The sequence below is a fragment of the Musa acuminata genome, unplaced genomic scaffold (genome assembly GCF_036884655.1).
Source record: "Musa acuminata AAA Group cultivar baxijiao unplaced genomic scaffold, Cavendish_Baxijiao_AAA HiC_scaffold_1139, whole genome shotgun sequence".
Classification (NCBI taxonomy): Eukaryota; Viridiplantae; Streptophyta; class Magnoliopsida; order Zingiberales; family Musaceae; genus Musa; species Musa acuminata.
Window position 1 is genome coordinate 1,365,815 of NW_027021351.1, and position 19,733 is coordinate 1,385,547.

General features: G+C 34.7%; 1 protein-coding gene and 1 long non-coding RNA gene across 7 annotated transcripts; both read right to left on the reverse strand.

The window, feature by feature from the left end:
- Positions 1-514: 514 nt before the first annotated feature.
- On the reverse strand, positions 515-7,895 carry LOC135671515 (transcription termination factor MTERF5, chloroplastic-like). 6 transcript variants are annotated; one of them, XM_065179708.1, is made up of 2 exons: positions 7,722-7,895; positions 515-2,071 (listed from the first exon to the last, which is right to left on the reverse strand). In XM_065179708.1, exon 2 carries the CDS (start codon positions 1,748-1,750, stop codon positions 593-595), a length of 1,158 nt encoding a protein of 385 aa, XP_065035780.1. In that variant the 5' UTR covers positions 1,751-2,071; positions 7,722-7,895; the 3' UTR covers positions 515-592. The 6 variants fall into 6 exon arrangements, with proteins under 6 accessions (XP_065035780.1, XP_065035779.1, XP_065035777.1 ...); XM_065179707.1 differs by having other exon boundaries at positions 515-2,078; XM_065179705.1 differs by having other exon boundaries at positions 515-2,084.
- A 2,642-nt stretch (positions 7,896-10,537) lies between these two features.
- On the reverse strand, positions 10,538-17,905 carry LOC135671505 (uncharacterized). Its single transcript, XR_010512761.1, has 2 exons — positions 17,723-17,905; positions 10,538-12,104 (listed from the first exon to the last, which is right to left on the reverse strand). It is a non-coding gene; the product is annotated as an uncharacterized LOC135671505 (long non-coding RNA).
- Positions 17,906-19,733: the final 1,828 nt, after the last annotated feature.

Consider the following 19,733-nt stretch of genomic DNA (forward strand, 5'->3'; position numbering starts at 1 on the left):
ATCATTTGGGGTTTTGTTGATTATTGAAATTTTAAATTATAGAAAGGTAGACAAGATATGGAAACTAAGAGATTTGATGAACCAAACACTTATATGGAGCTTTAACAATACTGTAATAGATACAGGTGTGTTCAAGGTTATACTTAACCAAATGCAATAAGATTTCGTTATAGTTTTATTCAGCAACTTTGGATCATTTAATATTTTGATGATTGTTGAAATTTTCTAGTGTGCTTGAACAGGATATTATAAAGCAATACAAAAAATAAGAAAATGCTAACTTATTTTCTTTTATTTAATTTGTAAGTATATTGTTTGAGATTATGTGGTAAAGATAGTCATTCACGAACATACAGTCACGAACATACAGGTCAGTCATGAACATACAGGTCGCATCAATGATCAAAGGTCGACCGACCAAATAATCCTTTATCATCCTCAAACTCTAATTTCTTAGACATGAATCAGTATTCTTTTTGTTGTAGAAAAAATAAATAGAAGAAAAATCCCAAAATCAACATGGAAGTTCTACTCTAATAAACTCTTGGAGAATTTAAATTGTCACAAATGTTATGGGTTTACACTAGCAATCCTAGTTTTCTGCAACAACATGGTGCTTTCCCTGCACAGCAACAACATAGGAATCATATTGAGCAATAAATTTCTCCTTGAGCAGGAAAAGGAATTTCTTTCTGAACTTCTCTTCGTTTGGCAGCATGACAGATGGCAGGTTATGTTCTCTATCCAGCAATTTATTCCGATTAAGAAACTTCAGAACTTCATATCGAGGTCTCAACCTCTTCTCCAAGCTATACTTCAGAAGCTTGGGATAGTGACTGATACATGTCAGCTCACAACCAGCTTCCTTCGTCAGGAATGTCATCTTGTCACATATGTTCTTCTTTGAGAGTGACCAAATGTTTGGGCACTTCCTGAATAAAGCATTGATGTCAGACTGGGACCACCCAAAGCTCATCAGAGTTACCGACGTAGCATCAAACTTGGACCTGCTCACATTAACGACCACATGAAGTGCATAAGTGTATACTCCAGAATCACGTGGGACACCCAATTCCTCAATATATTTGATAACTTCCTTTAATTTGTCTATTCTACCAAAATTGCCTGGCATTGTCACCACCATATGGGCGATGCGCTCGTCACTGATGCCATGTTCCCTCAAGAGAGATATACTGGGTTCTATATTCCGAGCCAAGCTAGAAGTAAGAATAAACATGTTCCTCTTGCAGGCTTTCAGAAACCTCTCATTAGAACCAAGAAGTGACCTCCAGAAGTTGATCCTTGGTTGGATATCACGTAAACAGAGCAGAGTCGGACATGATGAAACCAGCTGAAATATTTCAGCGTCAGAAAATCCCATGTCCTGCAAAGATCTCATCCTGGGCTTCAGGACAGTCTCTACGTTAGCAAATATCAACTTGGGTTGCCTCCGGGTAAGCTTCATGACTTGTGCATCACTCCAACCGCTCTGCTTAAAGAACTCAATGGAAGGACTTGAACTTGGAAGTTTTTTTTCACAGATGCGATCCTTGGCCATTTTCGCAGCCTCTTTTGAGGAAAGTTCACATGACTGAAGGGGGTCGACCAACATAAATTTGGATATCTGATTTGAACTGTGGTCTTCGGCAGTGGAAAAGCTAAACAGACTGCCGAGTTGATATGAGGAAAGATGGATGGTGGACTTGTTACATGAAAGAAGGCAAAAGAGCCTCTTCTGCACCAAAAACATTGTCTTTTAAGGCAGTATCACGTACTGTTTGCAGAAAAATACAAGAAAAGTAAGTCTTATTTCTGCCCTGTCCAATCCAAATTCCTCCTCTGCCTCAAATCAAGGATGGTGAAAACTTTCAACTAATCATCTGTCTCAGACAACATTCCTCTACCACTCATGTTAATCCACATGCATTCAATTCCAATCAGCCATTTCTTTCATAGATAAGTCTCTAACTGGTGTTTGCGAGTTGATAAAGAGTACCTATGATTAGTTACTCATTCTCATGCTCACATCCAAGCAATTCTCCACCACTGAAATAATGGCTTCAAATAACACCTGCACACTGACACTAAATTCCATTTATTTTTTTATTGTAGTTGGTGGGTTTAGACACTACCAAGCGTCCTATATCCCAGTAGCAATTGAAAAACCATATCAAATGTATTTCCATCAAATATTCTGCATAAGAGTATACTCATGTTTATACTAATAGGTTGAACATCAATGACTTGAAAAGGGTACCACAGAATTCAGAATAACCGGAAGTTGAATAATGTTTTCTCTAACATCAGAGTCACTAATGTCCTACAACTAAAACCTGGAACATTTCAAATCAGCACTTCCATCGTAACTGATCCATTTAATCAAGAATGCCCAAGAGATGATCTAGATTCACTAATGTCCTACAACTGAAACCTGAAACATTTCAAATCAGCACTTCCAGAGTAATTGATCCATTCCATCAAGAATGCCAAGAGATGATCTAGTTATAAGTCTAGCAAAACCGGTAAGTAGAAAAGACACTGTTTAATTAATCAATAACAGTAATTTGGGAGGTTCAACTTGCTAAAAAAGGCATTGCTGATGAAGATGTGCAACTTGACAAAAGAAAACAACATAGCTGGAAGACCAGAGAAAGGCAATAAATTTTCTGAAAAATGAATAAAGAGATAAGAAAACTGCCTCAATCAAGAAATGCTACAGTTTATTTGGCTCTATGCTGATAAAGGAACTTAATTTATGAGAAAGATGCTCATGTAAACAACTTCAACTACAGTAAAAACATTATATGTAGCCTCAGCTACATATCATTAATGAAGAAAAAAAGCCTAGATCAGTGAGTTGCCAATAAAACCAGCAAATGCAAACAACCACAATAATAACAAAAGCCATGATGTCCAAACTATTCACGATCAGCCATATGGATCTTTTGCATCATTGAACTCTGTGTAAGAAAATATCTGTAGTTAAATTAAGAGCATTCAAATCTCTTTCTATTGTTACCAGTAAAGTCCACTTCAAATCACCAACTAAAGCAGCAAATACAAGATTTGACAATTCAAATGTAAGCAGGCCTCTGTGTTTTGAGGCACGAACAAGCCTCAAGTAGTGAAGATAGTTGCTTTCAGCACTACAGCAGAGAACACGCTATGTTGGCATAAAGGTGTAAGGTTATACCTAACCAAATACATTGAGATTTTGGGTCTATTTTGGGGTTTGGAGATCACATCAAATTCTAGTTGTTTACTCAACTTGTACCTTAGTGTGAGTCAGGTCCTTTGGATCATTTCGGGTTTTGTGTTGAAATTTTCCGGTGTGGGCTGTAAAGACAATGCAGTAGACATTATAAGAAAACTAAGAGGTTTGATGAACCAAACACTTCATCAAAATAAGCAGTTGCTGTTGAGAGAGCTTATTTTGGGAAACCTGGTCAGATTAGTACTACTTAGATATATTTTGAATTATAATGCTTCACATGAGGAATAGTCAGACTAGTGCATGATTCTATTAACAAATAATTATAGTTTTCTTTGGCCAGTGACCCAATTATTGCCTCTGCTATCTCTTGTTCTATCTTTTCCATGCGTTTTATTTTTTTAAGACTTCCCCAGTTCTCTTTGCTCTATCTAAAAGTAGCACTTTTGCTGTCTAGCTTAACAACAGTATTTAACTTGCATTCTGCAACTTCTTATTTCTTTAAAGTAAATGCGCATACATGATATGCATGCATTTTTGCATCATTGAACATTTGAGATTGATAAAATTTACATTATTAGGTAAGTTCTAAACCAACTAATATCCGAGAGCTGGAAATTAATTGTCACTTGCCACTAAATACACTCATTGGAAATGTCATAATATAACAAAATTTAGAATACTGAGCACCATGTTTGACCACAGTATCTAGACTACGATCAAGTTAAGCAAATTTAGATAAATATTAGTCAAGATTATTTTTTATGACCTCCAGTACAAGTTACTATGATTGTGGACACTCTTAATAAGTCTAACTTTGCCAATTGAGAAGTAAGAGGCTGCTTCTTACGGATCATACCAGTAAGATCCTACAAGTACTGGGTAATTCAGGATTCAGTGCAAAGTCCAAAAATGGTTTGCCAAATTTAGAATTCAAAACTCGTATATTTTGTGAATATGGTTCCCTATATTTAGTCCAAAGTTTAAGGGTAGTCCACTTATGGATATACACTATATACATCCCAGATTTTACACTTATGCCTATTACAGATTTCGATTTGTAATTTTAAGATTTATATTTTTCTCATATGTAAATTAGTCAGGGATTGTTATGTATAAGGATTTACTAAAAACAAATGGGAAAGCAATGTCGGGAACAGTTATGGAAACTACTTGCAGTTTAAAAACTCATTTAATGTGCTGTAATGGTTCAAAAAGTCATAACTCTTTAGGATAACTGAAAGGATGTTTTAGCATCCTTTCAATGTCTAAATAAACTCCGCTATATTGAAGAGTAAAGCAATAAGAAAATTCTAGTGCAAACAAAGTACTGAATTATGTCTTTCTCTTTATTTTCTAGTTGATTTTTTATTCTTCAAGTAATCAAGAAGTGCAATCTTGATTATTTCAGGTAATAGGCATTGTATCCTTAAAGATAGAATTTCTGTGAAGCCATCTGCATTGTAGTGGGAAAATTATCTATCTTGAAGATAGTTTCCTAGAAATGCCTTGCCTAATTTTGTTTTGTTCAAGTTTTACTCAGATCTGTATTTCTACTACAACAACTGTACCAATGTTCAAGAACAAAAGAAGATAATTGATGTCATAGGGAATTTGAAATGTCAGATAAAATTATTTTGAATACCAAAATGACTAATGTTTCAACAATGTAAAAATGAAACCACAGTTTATTATGACTGCCAAGGCACATATCTACCATCCCATTGCAAAGAAATGAAAATGAGAAAAAATGGAAATAAAAATATAAGCACAGCAAAATATAAAATCACATCTATGGATGAAGAAATCCACAGCCATGCGCAACAAAAAAGAACTAAGAGCTTCGATGTAATGAGCAGAGCATGAAGATACATAGACAGCTCCTAATAGCTTCTAGTACTAAAGTGCCCTCTCCAAATCCCATTAATGATGGCACCCCTTAGCCTCAAAATTGAATATATACATGCATTCTCTATGTGTAATTAGTAAATACGTGTGAAAAGAGGTCCAACATTTCATTACTGTGGTTCAAAGCAAGACACCAGAACCAGCATGCATGTGATGAAGTTATCCCAAGGGCAAAAAATTGACAAGAAACATGAGCTACGCTCCCATGTGTGGTTCCATCTGATGACTAAAGTATGCATATTATTATGTCTAAGCAACAAATAGGTATCGATTCATATTACAAAATTATTTGATGTTCATAACCATTTGAGAACCGACTTATGCGGCAAGCAACAAGAAATTAATAAAGGATCAAAAGATTAAATAAAATAGCATGTATTCCAATATGTATAGGCACGGCCAGATATTATGCATTAGAGACTCATTACAGATTAACCCATGTAGTTAGCTACCTTTAGCATCTCTGTCCCTACACATTAAAAGGTTACATTTGCATCCTTATAATTACGAAAGTGAAACATCTAGATCCATTTACCATGATGACGTCAGTTTTACTAACGGAAATACGAAAACAAAAGGTAAAAATATTATTTTAACGTTCCAGTTTGTGATGACGAACATCGTTGGTGGTGCTAGACAACAACGCAACTGGGTGTCACGGGTGATTGTTCTGGATGAGGAGACTAGTAACGTGAGGTGAGGGCCGCTCTGCATCTGCATTTGCGTCGATGTAGTATCGAGCGACGAGAGGGCTACTGATACAAATGTTGAGCGGCACCGCTCAGCATCAACATCAACGCAGTTGCCGAGAGGCACCCTTCGACATTTATATCGACAGTCCTTTCATCGCTCGACAACTGCATCGACGTCGATATAGATACAAAGCGACTATCACCTCTCGTTATCGCTCTCCTTATCCACAACAATCACCCACAACCGTCGGTGGCGCCATCTTCCACAACCACCGACGTCATCCGCCACCACTTACTGAAATATTTAAATTACCTTTTAGCCTTTTATTTTTGTATTTTCGTTGGTAAAACTGACAACGTTAGAGTAAATAAACTTAGATATTATACTTTTGTAATTATAGGGATGACAATATAAATTTTTAAAATGTAAGGATCAGGATGCTAAACCTAGACATTGCACTTACACGCAATAGGGAGTAGGAATTGAGGGTTCCTAGGGCTCTCCAATAGGAGGGGAAGAAACATTACAAGGGAGGTGAGTCACACGAGGGTGGGGATCAAATTGCTTGTCTTAATGGACCCAAATGGGGTTCAATTAAGGTTCAACACCACTCGAGCGTGCGACTAGACCGCCCAATGCCCAATCGGTCCTTGCCTAAGCGTCGCATGAGTGAAAAGGTCTGCGTGATGTGCACAACAAGGCTCTCAGGCCTCGCCTCGAGCGATTAGACGAGCACCAAGCACCCAATGTTTAGGTTAGATAGAACTAAGATGATCTAACTTGAATCTCATGACATTTAAAAAATAGATAGATATACAACCAATGTAGCTCAAATTCAATAATCTTTCTGGACCTATGATGAATTTGGTTCAAATCAGTGAGAATATGCCAATAAAACCAACAAGTGCAAACGACAACAATAATAACAAAAGCCATGATGTCCAAACTATTTATCATCATCCATATGGATCTTTTGTATCTTTGAACTCTGTGTAAGAAAATATCTGTTGTTAAATTAAGAGCATTATAATATCTCTCTATTGTTACCAGTAAAATCTCCTTCAATCACTGACAAGACCACCAAATACAAGATTTGACAATCCAAATATAAGCAGGCCAGTGTGTTTTGAGGTATGAGCAAGCCTCAAGTAGCGAAGATAGTTGCTTTCAGCACTTGGCAGAGAACATACTATGCTGACATAAAAGTGTAAGTTTATACCTAACCAAATACATTGAGATTTTGGGTCTATTTTGGGGTTTGGAAATCGAGTCAAATTCTAGTTGTTTACTCAACTTGTACTTTAGGGTGAGTCGAGTCCTTTGTATCATTTGGGGTTTTGTGTTGTTCTGGTGTGCTGGAAGAGGAAACTACAATGCAGTAAACATAATAAGAAAACTAAGAGGTTTGATGAATCAAACACTTCATCAAAATAAATAGTTGCTGTTGAGATAGTTTCTTTTGGGAAACCTAGTAAGATTAGTATTATCTTAGGTATATTTTTAATTAAAATGCTTCACATGAGGAATAGTCAGACTGGTGCACGATTCTATTGACAAATGATTATGATTTTCTTTGCACAGTGACCGGATTATTGTCTCTGCTATCTCTTTTTCTAACTTTTCCATGCTTTTTTGTCTCTAAGACTTCCCCGATCCTCTTTGCTCTCTCCGAAAGCATCACTTCTCCTGCTGTCTATCTTAACAACAGTATTTAACTTGCATACAGTGACATGCTATTTCTTTAAAGTAAATGCTCATGACATGCTGCAGACTGCTTGTTGGGAGGGGTAGCGGGTAACTATCAGGGAGTAGGAAAGGGAAGGGGAAGATGTAAAGAGAGGGTGAAGAGAAGGAGAAGGGATTGTGCGACGGCGAAGGAGGAGTAAGAGAGAGATACCGGACGCTGTACCGTTCGCTGGCGGAGAGGAAGCCGCAGCAGCCACCGTTCTCCGAGGAAAAAGCCGCAGCGATGAGAGCTCGACGGAGGAAGATGCCGCCGCCTTTCGCCAAGGAAAACGCCGCAGTCGCAGTAAGAGAAGGGAGGCAGTTTCACCGCTGCATTTAGGGCATTTGAGGACGCCGTTCTCATCTGGTTCAATCGAAACGAAGATCCAAATTGACTTGACTCCGGCTCGACCCTGCCTGAATCAGGCGGCCGGCTGGGCTTCACCCGGATGAACACGCTCGCCCGGCCCACTTATCGGGCGCCCGCTGACGTCAATTCTCCTTCGATTCACAAACTAAACCAGCAAATATAAGATGTGATGATTTAAATATAAGTAGGGCAATGTGATTTAAATATAAGTTATATTTTTTAAGCCTTAGTCACCATTTCAGAATCATCGATTTCAAAAATTGTCAATTCAAAATTTGGAATCAAAATCGAATTGGCAAGAATTGGTTTCGGTTTATTTTAGTTTGAACCTATAATTTTTCATTATTTTCATTTAAAAATAATTTATAATTAAATTTTTTTTAATTTTTGAAGATAAAGAATGTACAACTATGTTGAGTATAAGTGTAAATATGTAATGATATAATAAAATATTTGATATAAAATTATGTAAAAATTATAAATATTTAATCGCTTCTGATGTTAGATGTCTCGATCGTTTCTTCAATTGATATATTAAATAGGAGATCGTTATCCTTCTAGATGATCTCTAAGTTCTATTTCATCGTCTTTGTCTAATTAACTAATTGGAGGGTCGTGTTCAATCTACTTTTATCTAGAATTCAGTTGAAGTCTCGATCCATAGTTATCATCAACACTAGGGTTACTAGTATTCGTCATCAACATTGAAAATGTCATTATATATCATATACATCATTCTAGAATAAGAAACTCTATACCTATAATATTGTCACCAAACTGAAAAGAAATTGTTAGATATATATTAAGTTTGAGCTTGATGATCCATTTGATTTTTTTTATCTTTGTAATAATAGTTTTTCTCCCTTACAAATTTTATTATCTCTAATAACTAGATCCAAAAAAGTTTGGAAGGAACTATGTTGTCTACTATAATTAGCACTATAATAGTTATATAAGTTAATAATTAATTTTTTAATATCTCTAATTTTATGACCAATATTATTGACTCCTAAACTTTCATAATAAGTGGTTAAATAATTGAATAATTACTAAAGTCACTTAATCTAGTACCAGAGCTAAAAACATATGTAATTAAATAAATCGATAGAATTAAAAAATAATTTATATTTTTTTTTAATTTTATAGTTATTATTGTCATATTGATATTCTTATAATTCACCAAGCATAATAATACAAACAACCAAAAATAATATGCATAGTAAATGTATATATTACATGATTAAAAAGTTTTAAAATTCTTTCACATACATTCCGATGTTTCAAATATAAGAAAACTTTCATAATATTATTTGTAATAAAAATATATAATAATTTTTAATATTCAAAAGATTTTTTAAATAATTTATATATTGAATTCCATTAGGTAGAAATATTTTTAGGAAATCTTTTGATCCTTTTATTATTTAATTTATAAAATATGACTTAGTTTTTTCATTACTTATGGATGACTTCACATGAATGAAATAGCTTGCTTTATAGGAGAGATAAAAGTTTGAACATAAATTCAAAACATGACGAGCACATCTAACATGAAAAAACAAAACCATGGGAAGCAAGTTGGCAAGCTTTTTGTAATTTCAAAATAAAAGCGGTATTTATCATTGTTTTATTAAAACCAATGGAAAAAAATTTTAAGAATCAGATAATATATTATAAAATTTATCATTCCATAAATATTATTGATTTTATGTCATTTGACAAAAACTCTAAAAGTAATAATTTTTTTTACATGGTCCAATCTCTATCGATCTAATGATAAGTGATTCCTATGTATATTTGTTAGTGATCACTCTAAATATTAAAATAAATAGAAATATAACTATTTTATCATTTGAGACCAACAGTCCATCAACATCCTATTTGATCGAGGTTTTTTTTATATAAAAATAATCAAATTAACGATTCGAACCAATCGTAGATTTCGGGATCAATATTTTTAAATTTTCAAATCCAAGAACTAAAATCAATTGTCCATGGTCAATTCGGATTCAATTTGTAAATTAATAGATTGTCGATTTGATTTAGTTATGATTCGAATCGAACTTAGATAAGAACTAGTTATACCTAACTAAATGCATTTAGATATTGGGTCTATTTTCGGGTTTGGAAATAAGTTATGTTATAGTTGTTCAGCATATTTGGATCATTTGGGGTTTCGTTGATTATTGAAATTTTGTGATATGTTTGAAAAGGAAATTGTAGAAAGGTAGACAAGATAAGAAAACTAAGAGATTTGATGAACCAAACACTTTTATGTAGCTTTAGCTATACACATCATTGGTGAAAAAAAAAAATCTTTTAATTAAGATGCATAATATAGATCAAGAATTTGTTAATGAAACTAGTCACTATTCGTGAGCTATGCATCACTTGACTCTATATAAGAAAACATATGTACTCAAATTAAAAGTATAACATATGTAGTCAAATTAAAAGTATTAAAATCGCTTTGTATATACATATCAACAAAAATAAAAATAAAAAAAATAAAATATATATATATATATATATATATATATATATATATATATATATATATATATATATATATATAAGAATCAGTATTCTTTTTGTTGTAGAGAAAAATAAGTAGAAGAAAAATCCCAAAATCAACATGGAAGTTCTACTCTAATAAACTCTTGCAGAATTTAAATTGTCACAAATGTTGTAGGTTTACACTAGCAATCCTAGTTTTCCGCAACATGGTGCTTTCCATGCACAGCAACAACATAGGAATCATATTGAGCAATAAATTTCTCCTTACGGAGCAGGAAAAGGAATTTCTTTCTGAACTTCTCTTCGGTTGCCATCATGACAGATGGCAGGTTATGTTCTCTATCCAGCAATTTATTCTGATCAAGAAAATTAAGAACTTCATATCGAGGTCTCAACCTCTTCTCCAAGCTAAACTTAAGAAGTATGGGATGGCTACTGATACATGTCAGCTCACAACCAGCTTCCTTCATCAGGAATGTCATCTTGTCAGATATGTTCTTCTTTGAGAATGACCAAATGGATGGGCACTTCCTGAATAAAGCATTGATGTCAGGCTGGGACCACCCAAAGCTCATCAGAGTTACCGACTTAGCATCAAACTTGGACCTGCTCACATTAATGACCACATTAAGTGCATAAGTGTATACTCTAGAATCACGTGGGACACCCAATTCCTCAATATATTTGATAGCTTCCTTTAATTTATTTGTCTATTCTACCAAAATAGCCCTGCATTGTCACCACCATATGTGAGATGCGCTCTTCACTGATGCCATGTTCCCTCAAGAGAGATATACTGGGTTCTATATTCCGAGCCAAGCTAGAAGTAAGCATAAACATGTTCCTCTTGCAGGCTTTCAGAAACCTCTCATTAGAACCAAGAAGTGACCTCCAGAAGTTGATCCTTGGTTGGATATCACGGAAACTGAGCAGAGACGGACATGATGAAACCAGCTGAAATATTTCAGTGTCAGAAAATCCCATGTCCTGCAAAGATCTCATCCTGGGCTTCAGGACAGTCTCTGCGCTAGCAAATATCAACTTGGGTCGCCTCCGGGTAAGCTTCATGACTTGTGCATCACTCCAACCGCTCTGCTTAAAGAACTCAATGGAAGGACTTGAACTTGGAAGTTTTTTTTCACAGATGCGATCCTTGGCCATTTTCGCAGCCTCTTTTGAGGAAAGTTCACATGACTGAAGGGGGTCGACCAACATAAATTTGGATCTATGATTTGAACTGTGGTCTTCGGCAGTGGAAAAGCTAAACAGACTGCAGAGTTGATACGAGGAAAGATGGATGGTGGACTTGTTACATGAGAGAAGGCAAAAGAGCCTCTTCTGCACCAAAAACATTGTCGTTTGAGGCAGTATCACGTACTGTTTGCAGAAAAATACAAGAAAAGTAGTCTTATTTCTGCCCTCTCCAATCCAAATTCCTCCTCTGCCTCAAATCAAGGATGGTGAAAACTTTCAACTAATCATCTGTCTCAGACAACATTCCTCTACCACTCATGTTAATCCACATGCATTCAGTTCCAATCAGCCATTTCTTTCAGAGATAAGTCTCTAACTGGTGTTTGCGAGTTAATAAAGAGTACCTATGATTAGTTACTCATTCTCATGCTCACATCCAAGCAATTCTTCACCACTGAAATAATGGCTTCAAATAACACCTGCGCACTGGCACTAAATTCCATTTATTTTTTTATTGTAGTTGGTGGGTTTAGACACTACCAAGCGTCCAATATCCCAGTAGCAATTGAAAAACCATATCAAATGTATTTTCATCAAATATGCTGCATTAGAGTATACTCATGTTTATACTAATAGGTTGAACATCAATGACTTGCAAAGGGTACCACCGAATTCAGAATAACTGGAAGATGAATAATGTTTTCTCTAACATCAGATTCACTGATGTCCTACAACTAAAACCTGGAACATTTCAAATCAGCACTTCCAGAGTAATTGATCCATTTAATCAAGAATGCCCAAGAGATGATCTAGATTCACTAATGTCCTACAACTAAAACCTGAAACATTTCAAATCAGCACTTCCAGAGTAATTGATCCATTTCATCAAGAATGCCAAGAGATGATCTAGTTATAAGTCTAGCAAAACCGGTAAGTAGAAAAGACACTGTTTAATTAATCAATAACAGTAATTTGTGAGGTTCAACATGCTAAAAAAGCATTGCTGATGAAGATGTGCAACTTGACAAAAGAAAACAACATAGCTGGAAGACCAGAGAAAGGCAATAAATTTTCTGAAAAATGAATAAAGAGATAACAAAACTGCCTCAATCAAGAAATGCTACAGTTTATTTGGCTCTATGCTGATAAAGGAACTTAATTTATGAGAAAGATGCTCATGTAAACAACTTCAACTACAGTAAAAACATTATATGTAGCCTCAGCTACATATCATTAATGAAGAAAAAAAGCCTAGATCAGTGAGTTGCCAATAAAACCAGCAAGTGCAAACAACCACAATAATAACAAAAGCCATGATGTCCAAACTATTCACGATCAGCCATATGGATCTTTTGCATCATTGAACTCTGTGTAAGAAAATATCTGTAGTTAAATTAAGAGCATTCAAATCTCTTTCTATTGTTACCAGTAAAGTCCGCTTCAAATCACCAACTAAACCAGCAAATACAAGATTTGACAATTCAAATGTAAGCAGGCCTCTGTGTTTTGAGGCACGAACAAGCCTCAAGTAGTGAAGATAGTTGCTTTCAGCACTACAGCAGAGAACACGCTATGTTGACATAAAGGTGTAAGGTTATACCTAACCAAATGCATTGAGATTTTGGGTCTATTTTGGGGTTTGGAGATCACATCAAATTCTAGTTGTTTACTCAACTTGTACCTTCGTGTGAGTCAGGTCCTTTGGATCATTTCGGGTTTTGTGTTGAAATTTTCCGGTGTGGGCTGTAAAGACAATGCAGTAGACATTATAAGAAAACTAAGAGGTTTGATGAACCAAACACTTCATCAAAATAAGCAGTTGCTGTTGAGAGAGCTTCTATTGGGAAACCTGGTCAGATTAGTACTACTTAGATATATTTTGAATTATAATGCTTCACATGAGGAATAGTCAGACTAGTGCACAAATAATTATAGTTTTCTTTGGCCAGTGACCCAATTATTGCCTCTGCTATCTCTTGTTCTATCTTTTCCATGCGTTTTATTTTTTTAAGACTTCCCCAGTTCTCTTTGCTCTATCTAAAAGCAGCACTTTTGCTGTCTAGCTTAACAACAGTGTTTAACTTGCATTCTGCAACTTCTTATTTCTTTAAAGTAAATGCGCATACATGATATGCATGCATTTTTGCATCATTGAACATTTGAGAATGATAAAATTTACATTATTAGGTAAGTTCTAAACCAACTAATATCCGAGAGCTGGAAATTAATTGTCACTTGCCACTAAATACACTCATTGGAAATGTCGTAATATAACAAAATTTAGAATACTGAGCACCATGTTTGACCACAGTATCTAGATTACGATCAAGTTAAGCAAATTTAGATAAATATTAGTCAAGATTATTTTTTATGACCTCCAGTACAAGTTACAATGATTGTCGACACTCTTAATAAGTCTAACTTTGCCAATAGAGAAGTAAGAGGCTGCTTCTTACGGATCATACCAGTAAGATCCTACAAGTACTGGGTAAGTCAGGATTCAGTGCAAAGTCCAAAAAAGGTTTGCCAAATTTAGAATTCAAAACTCGTATATTTTGTGAATATGGTTCCTTATATTTAGTCCAAAGTTTAAGGGTAGTCCACTTATGGATATACACTATATACATCCCAGATTTTACACTTATGCCTATTACAGATTTCGATTTGTAATTTTAAGATTTATATTTTTCTCATATGTAAATTAGTCAGGGATTGTTATGTATAAGGATTTACTAAAAACAAATGGGAAAGAAATGTCGGGAACAGTTATGGAAACTACTTGCAGTTTAAAAACTCATTTAATGTGCTGTAATGGTTCAAAAAGTCATAACTCTTTAGGATAACTGAAAGGATGTTTTAGCATCCTTTCAATGTCTAAATAAACTCCGCTATATTGAAGAGTAAAGCAATAAGAAAATTCTAGTGCAAACAAAGTACTGAATTATGTCTTTCTCTTTATTTTCTAGTTGATTTTTTATTCTTCAAGTAATCAAGAAGTGCAATCTTGATTATTTCAGGTAATAGGCATTGTATCCTTAAAGATAGAATTTCTGTGAAGCCATCTGCATTGTAGTGGGAAAATTATCTATCTTGAAGATAGTTTCCTAGAAATGCCTTGCCTAATTTTGTTTTGTTCAAGTTTTACTCAGATCTGTATTTCTACTACAACAACTGTACCAATGTTCAAGAACAAAAGAAGATAATTGATGTCATAGGGAATTTGAAATGTCAGATAAAATTATTTTGAATACCAAAATGACTAATGTTTCAACAATGTAAAAATGAAAACACAGTTTATTATGACTGCCAAGGCACATATCTACCATCCCATTGCAAAGAAATGAAAATGAGAAAAAATGGAAATTAAAATATAAGCACAGCAAAATATAAAATCACATCTATGGATGAAGAAATCCACAGCCATGCGCAACAAAAAAGAACTAAGAGCTTCGATGTAATGAGCAGAGCATGAAGATACATAGACAGCTCCTAATAGCTTCTAGTACTAAAGTGCCCTCTCCAAATCCCATTAATGATGGCACCCCTTAGCCTCAAAATTGAATATATACATGCATTCTCTATGTGTAATTAGTAAATACGTGTGAAAAGAGGTCCAACATTTCATTACTGTGGTTCAAAGCAAGACACCAGAACCAGCATGCATGTGATGAAGTTATCCCAAGGGCAAAAAATTGACAAGAAACATGAGCTACGCTCCCATGTGTGGTTCCATCTGATGACTAAAGTATGCATATTATTATGTCTAAGCAACAAATAGGTATCGATTCATATTACAAAATTATTTGATGTTCATAACCATTTGAGAACCGACTTATGCGGCAAGCAACAAGAAATTAATAAAGGATCAAAAGATTAAATAAAATAGCATGTATTCCAATATGTATAGGCACGGCCAGATATTATGCATTAGAGACTCATTACAGATTAACCCATGTAGTTAGCTACCTTTAGCATCTCTGTCCCTACACATTAAAAGGTTACATTTGCATCCTTATAATTACGAAAGTGAATCATCTAGATCCATTTACCATGATGACGTCAGTTTTACTAACGGAAATACGAAAACAAAAGGTAAAAATATTATTTTAACGTTCCAGTTTGTGATGACGAACATCGTTGGTGGTGCTAGACAACAACGCAACTGGGTGTCACGGGTGATTGTTATGGATGAGGAGACTAGTAACGTGAGGTGAGGGCCGCTCTGCATCTGCATTTGCGTCGATGTAGTATCGAGCGACGAGAGGGCTACTGATACAAATGTTGAGCGGCACCGCTCAGCGTCAACATCAACGCAGTTGCCGAGAGGCACCCTTCGACATTTATATCGACAGTCCTTTCATCGCTCGACAACTGCATCGACGTCGATATAGATACAAAGCGACTATCACCTCTCGTTATCGCTCTCCTTATCCACAACAATCACCCACAACCCTCGGTGGCGCCATCGTCCACAACCACCGACGTCATCCGCCACCACTAACTGAAATATTTAAATTACCTTTTAACCTTTTATTTTTGTATTTTCGTTGGTAAAACTGACAACGTTAGAGTAAATAAACTTAGATATTATACTTTTGTAATTATAGGGATGGCAATATAAATTTTTAAAATGTAAGGATCGGGATGCTAAACCTAGACATTGCACTTACACGCAATAGGGAGTAGGAATTGAGGGTTCCTAGGGCTCTCCAATAGGAGGGGAAGAAACATTACAAGGGAGGTGAGTCACACGAGGGTGGGGATCAAATTGCTTGTCTTAATGGACCCAAATGGGGTTCAATTAAGGTTCAACACCACTCGAGCGTGCGACTAGACCGCCCAATGCCCAATCGGTCCTTGCCTAAGCGTCGCATGAGTGAAAAGGTCTGCGTGATGTGCACAACAAGGCTCTCAGGCCTCGCCTCGAGCGATTAGACGAGCACCAAGCACCCAATGTTTAGGTTAGATAGAACTAAGATGATCTAACTTGAATCTCATGACATTTAAAAAATAGATAGATATACAACCAATGTAGCTCAAATTCAATAATCTTTCTGGACCTATGATGAATTTGGTTCAAATCAGTGAGAATATGCCAATAAAACCAACAAGTGCAAACGACAACAATAATAACAAAAGCCATGATGTCCAAACTATTTATCATCATCCATATGGATCTTTTGTATCTTTGAACTCTGTGTAAGAAAATATCTGTTGTTAAATTAAGAGCATTATAATATCTCTCTATTGTTACCAGTAAAATCTCCTTCAATCACTGACAAGACCACCAAATACAAGATTTGACAATCCAAATATAAGCAGGCCAGTGTGTTTTGAGGTATGAGCAAGCCTCAAGTAGCGAAGATAGTTGCTTTCAGCACTTGGCAGAGAACATACTATGCTGACATAAAAGTGTAAGTTTATACCTAACCAAATACATTGAGATTTTGGGTCTATTTTGGGGTTTGGAAATCGAGTCAAATTCTAGTTGTTTACTCAACTTGTACTTTAGGGTGAGTCGAGTCCTTTGTATCATTTGGGGTTTTGTGTTGTTCTGGTGTGCTGGAAGAGGAAACTACAATGCAGTAAACATAATAAGAAAACTAAGAGGTTTGATGAATCAAATACTTCATCAAAATAAATAGTTGCTGTTGAGATAGTTTCTTTTGGGAAACCTAGTAAGATTAGTATTATCTTAGGTATATTTTTAATTAAAATGCTTCACATGAGGAATAGTCAGACTGGTGCACGATTCTATTGACAAATGATTATGATTTTCTTTGCACAGTGACCGGATTATTGTCTCTGCTATCTCTTTTTCTAACTTTTCCATGCTTTTTTGTCTCTAAGACTTCCCCGATCCTCTTTGCTCTCTCCGAAAGCATCACTTCTCCTGCTGTCTATCTTAACAACAGTATTTAACTTGCATACAGTGACATGCTATTTCTTTAAAGTAAATGCTCATGACATGCTGCAGACTGCTTGTTGGGAGGGGTAGCGGGTAACTATCAGGGAGTAGGAAAGGGAAGGGGAAGATGTAAAGAGAGGGTGAAGAGAAGGAGAAGGGATTGCGCGACGGCGAACGAGGGGTTAGAGAGAGATACCGGACGCTGTACCGTTCGCTGGCGGAGAGGAAGCCGCAGCATCCACCGTTCTCCGAGGAAAAAGCCGCAGCGATGAGAGCTCGACGGAGGAAGATGCCGCCGCCTTTCGCCAAGGAAAACGCCGCAGTCGCAGTAAGAGAAGGGAAGGGAGACAGTTTCACCGCTGCATTTAGGGCATTTGAGGATGCCGTTCTCATCTGGTTCAATCGGAACGAAGATCCAAATTGACTTGACTCGGGCTCGACCATGCTTGAATCAGGGCGGCCGGCTGGGCTGCACCCGGTTGAACACCCTCGCCCGGCCCACTTATCGGGCGCCCGCTGACGTCAATCCTCCTTCGATTCACAAACTAAACCAGCAAATATAAGATTTGATGATTTAAATATAAGTAGGGCAATGTGATTTAAATATAAGTTATATTTTTTAAGCCTTAGTCACCATTTCAGAATCATCGATTTCAAAAATTGTCAATTCAAAATTTGGAATCAAAATCGAATTGGCAAGAATTGGTTTCGGTTTATTCTAGTTTGAACCGATAATTTTTCATTATTTCATTTAAAAATAATTTACAATCTAAAAAAAATTATTTTTAATTTTTGAAGATAATGAATGTACAACTATGATGAGTATGAGTGTAAATATGTAATGATATAATAAAATATTTGATATAAAATTATTTAAAAATTAAAAATATTTAATTTATATTTAAGCCTTAATCACCATTTCTGAATCATTGATTTCAAAAATTGTCAATTCAAAATTTGGAATCAAAATCGAATTGGCAAGAATTGGTTTCGGTTTATTCTAGTTTGAACCGATAATTTTTAATTATTTTATTTAAAAATAATTTATAATCTAATTTTTTTTAATTTTATTTTTAATTTTTGGAGACAATGAATGTAGGACTATAATGAGTATGAGTGTAAATATGTAATGATATAATAAAAATATTTGATATAAAATTATGTAAAAATTAAAAATATTTAATCTTTTCTGATGTTAGATGTCCCGATTGTTCCTTCAATTAATATATTAAATAGGAGATCGTTATCCTCGTAGATGATCTCTAAGTTCTATTTCGTCGTCTTTGTCTAATCAACTAATTCGAGGGTCATGCTCAATCTTACTTTCATCTAGGATCCATTCTCTTATGTTGAAGTCTTGATCCATAGCTATCATCGATACTAAGGTTGTTAGTATTAATCATCAACATTTGAAATGTTATTGTATATCATATCCATCATTCTAGAATAAGAAACTCTATACCTATAGTACTGTCACTACACTGAAAAGAAGTTGTTAGATACATATTAAGTTTGAGCTTAATGATCCATTTGATTTTTTAACCTTTGTAATAATAGTTTTTCTCCCTTACAAATTTTATTATCTCTAATAACTTAGATGGAGAAGTTTGAAAGGAACTATGTTGTTACTATAATTAGCACTATAATAGTTATATAAGTTAATAATTAATTTTTTAATATCTCTAATTTTATGACCAATATCATTGACTCCTAAATTTTCATAATAAGTGGCTAAATAATTGAATAATTACTAAAGTCACTTAATCTAGTATGAGAGCTAAAAACATATGTAATTAAATAAATCGATAGAATTAAAAAATAATTTATATATTTTTTAATTTTATAGTTATTATTGTCATATTTAAATTATTATCATATTGATATTCTTATAATTCACCAAGCATAATAATACAAACAACCAAAAATAATATGCATAGTAAATGTATATATTACATTATTAAAAAGTTTTAAAATTCTTTCACATACATTCCGATGTTTCAAATATAAGAAAACTTTCATAATATTATTTGTAATAAAAATATATAATAATTTTTAATATTCAAAAGATTTTTAAAATAATTTATATATTGATTTCCATTAGGTAGAAATATCTTTAGGAAATCTTTTGATCCTTTTATTATTTAATTTATAAAATATGACTTTTTTTTTCATTACTTATGGATGGCTTCACATGAATGAAATAGCTT

Coding starts and splice junctions, on each gene's coding strand:
- LOC135671515 (XM_065179708.1), bottom strand. CDS start 1,750: ATGTTTTTGGTGCAGAAGAGGCTCTTTTGCCTTCTTTCATGTAACAAG.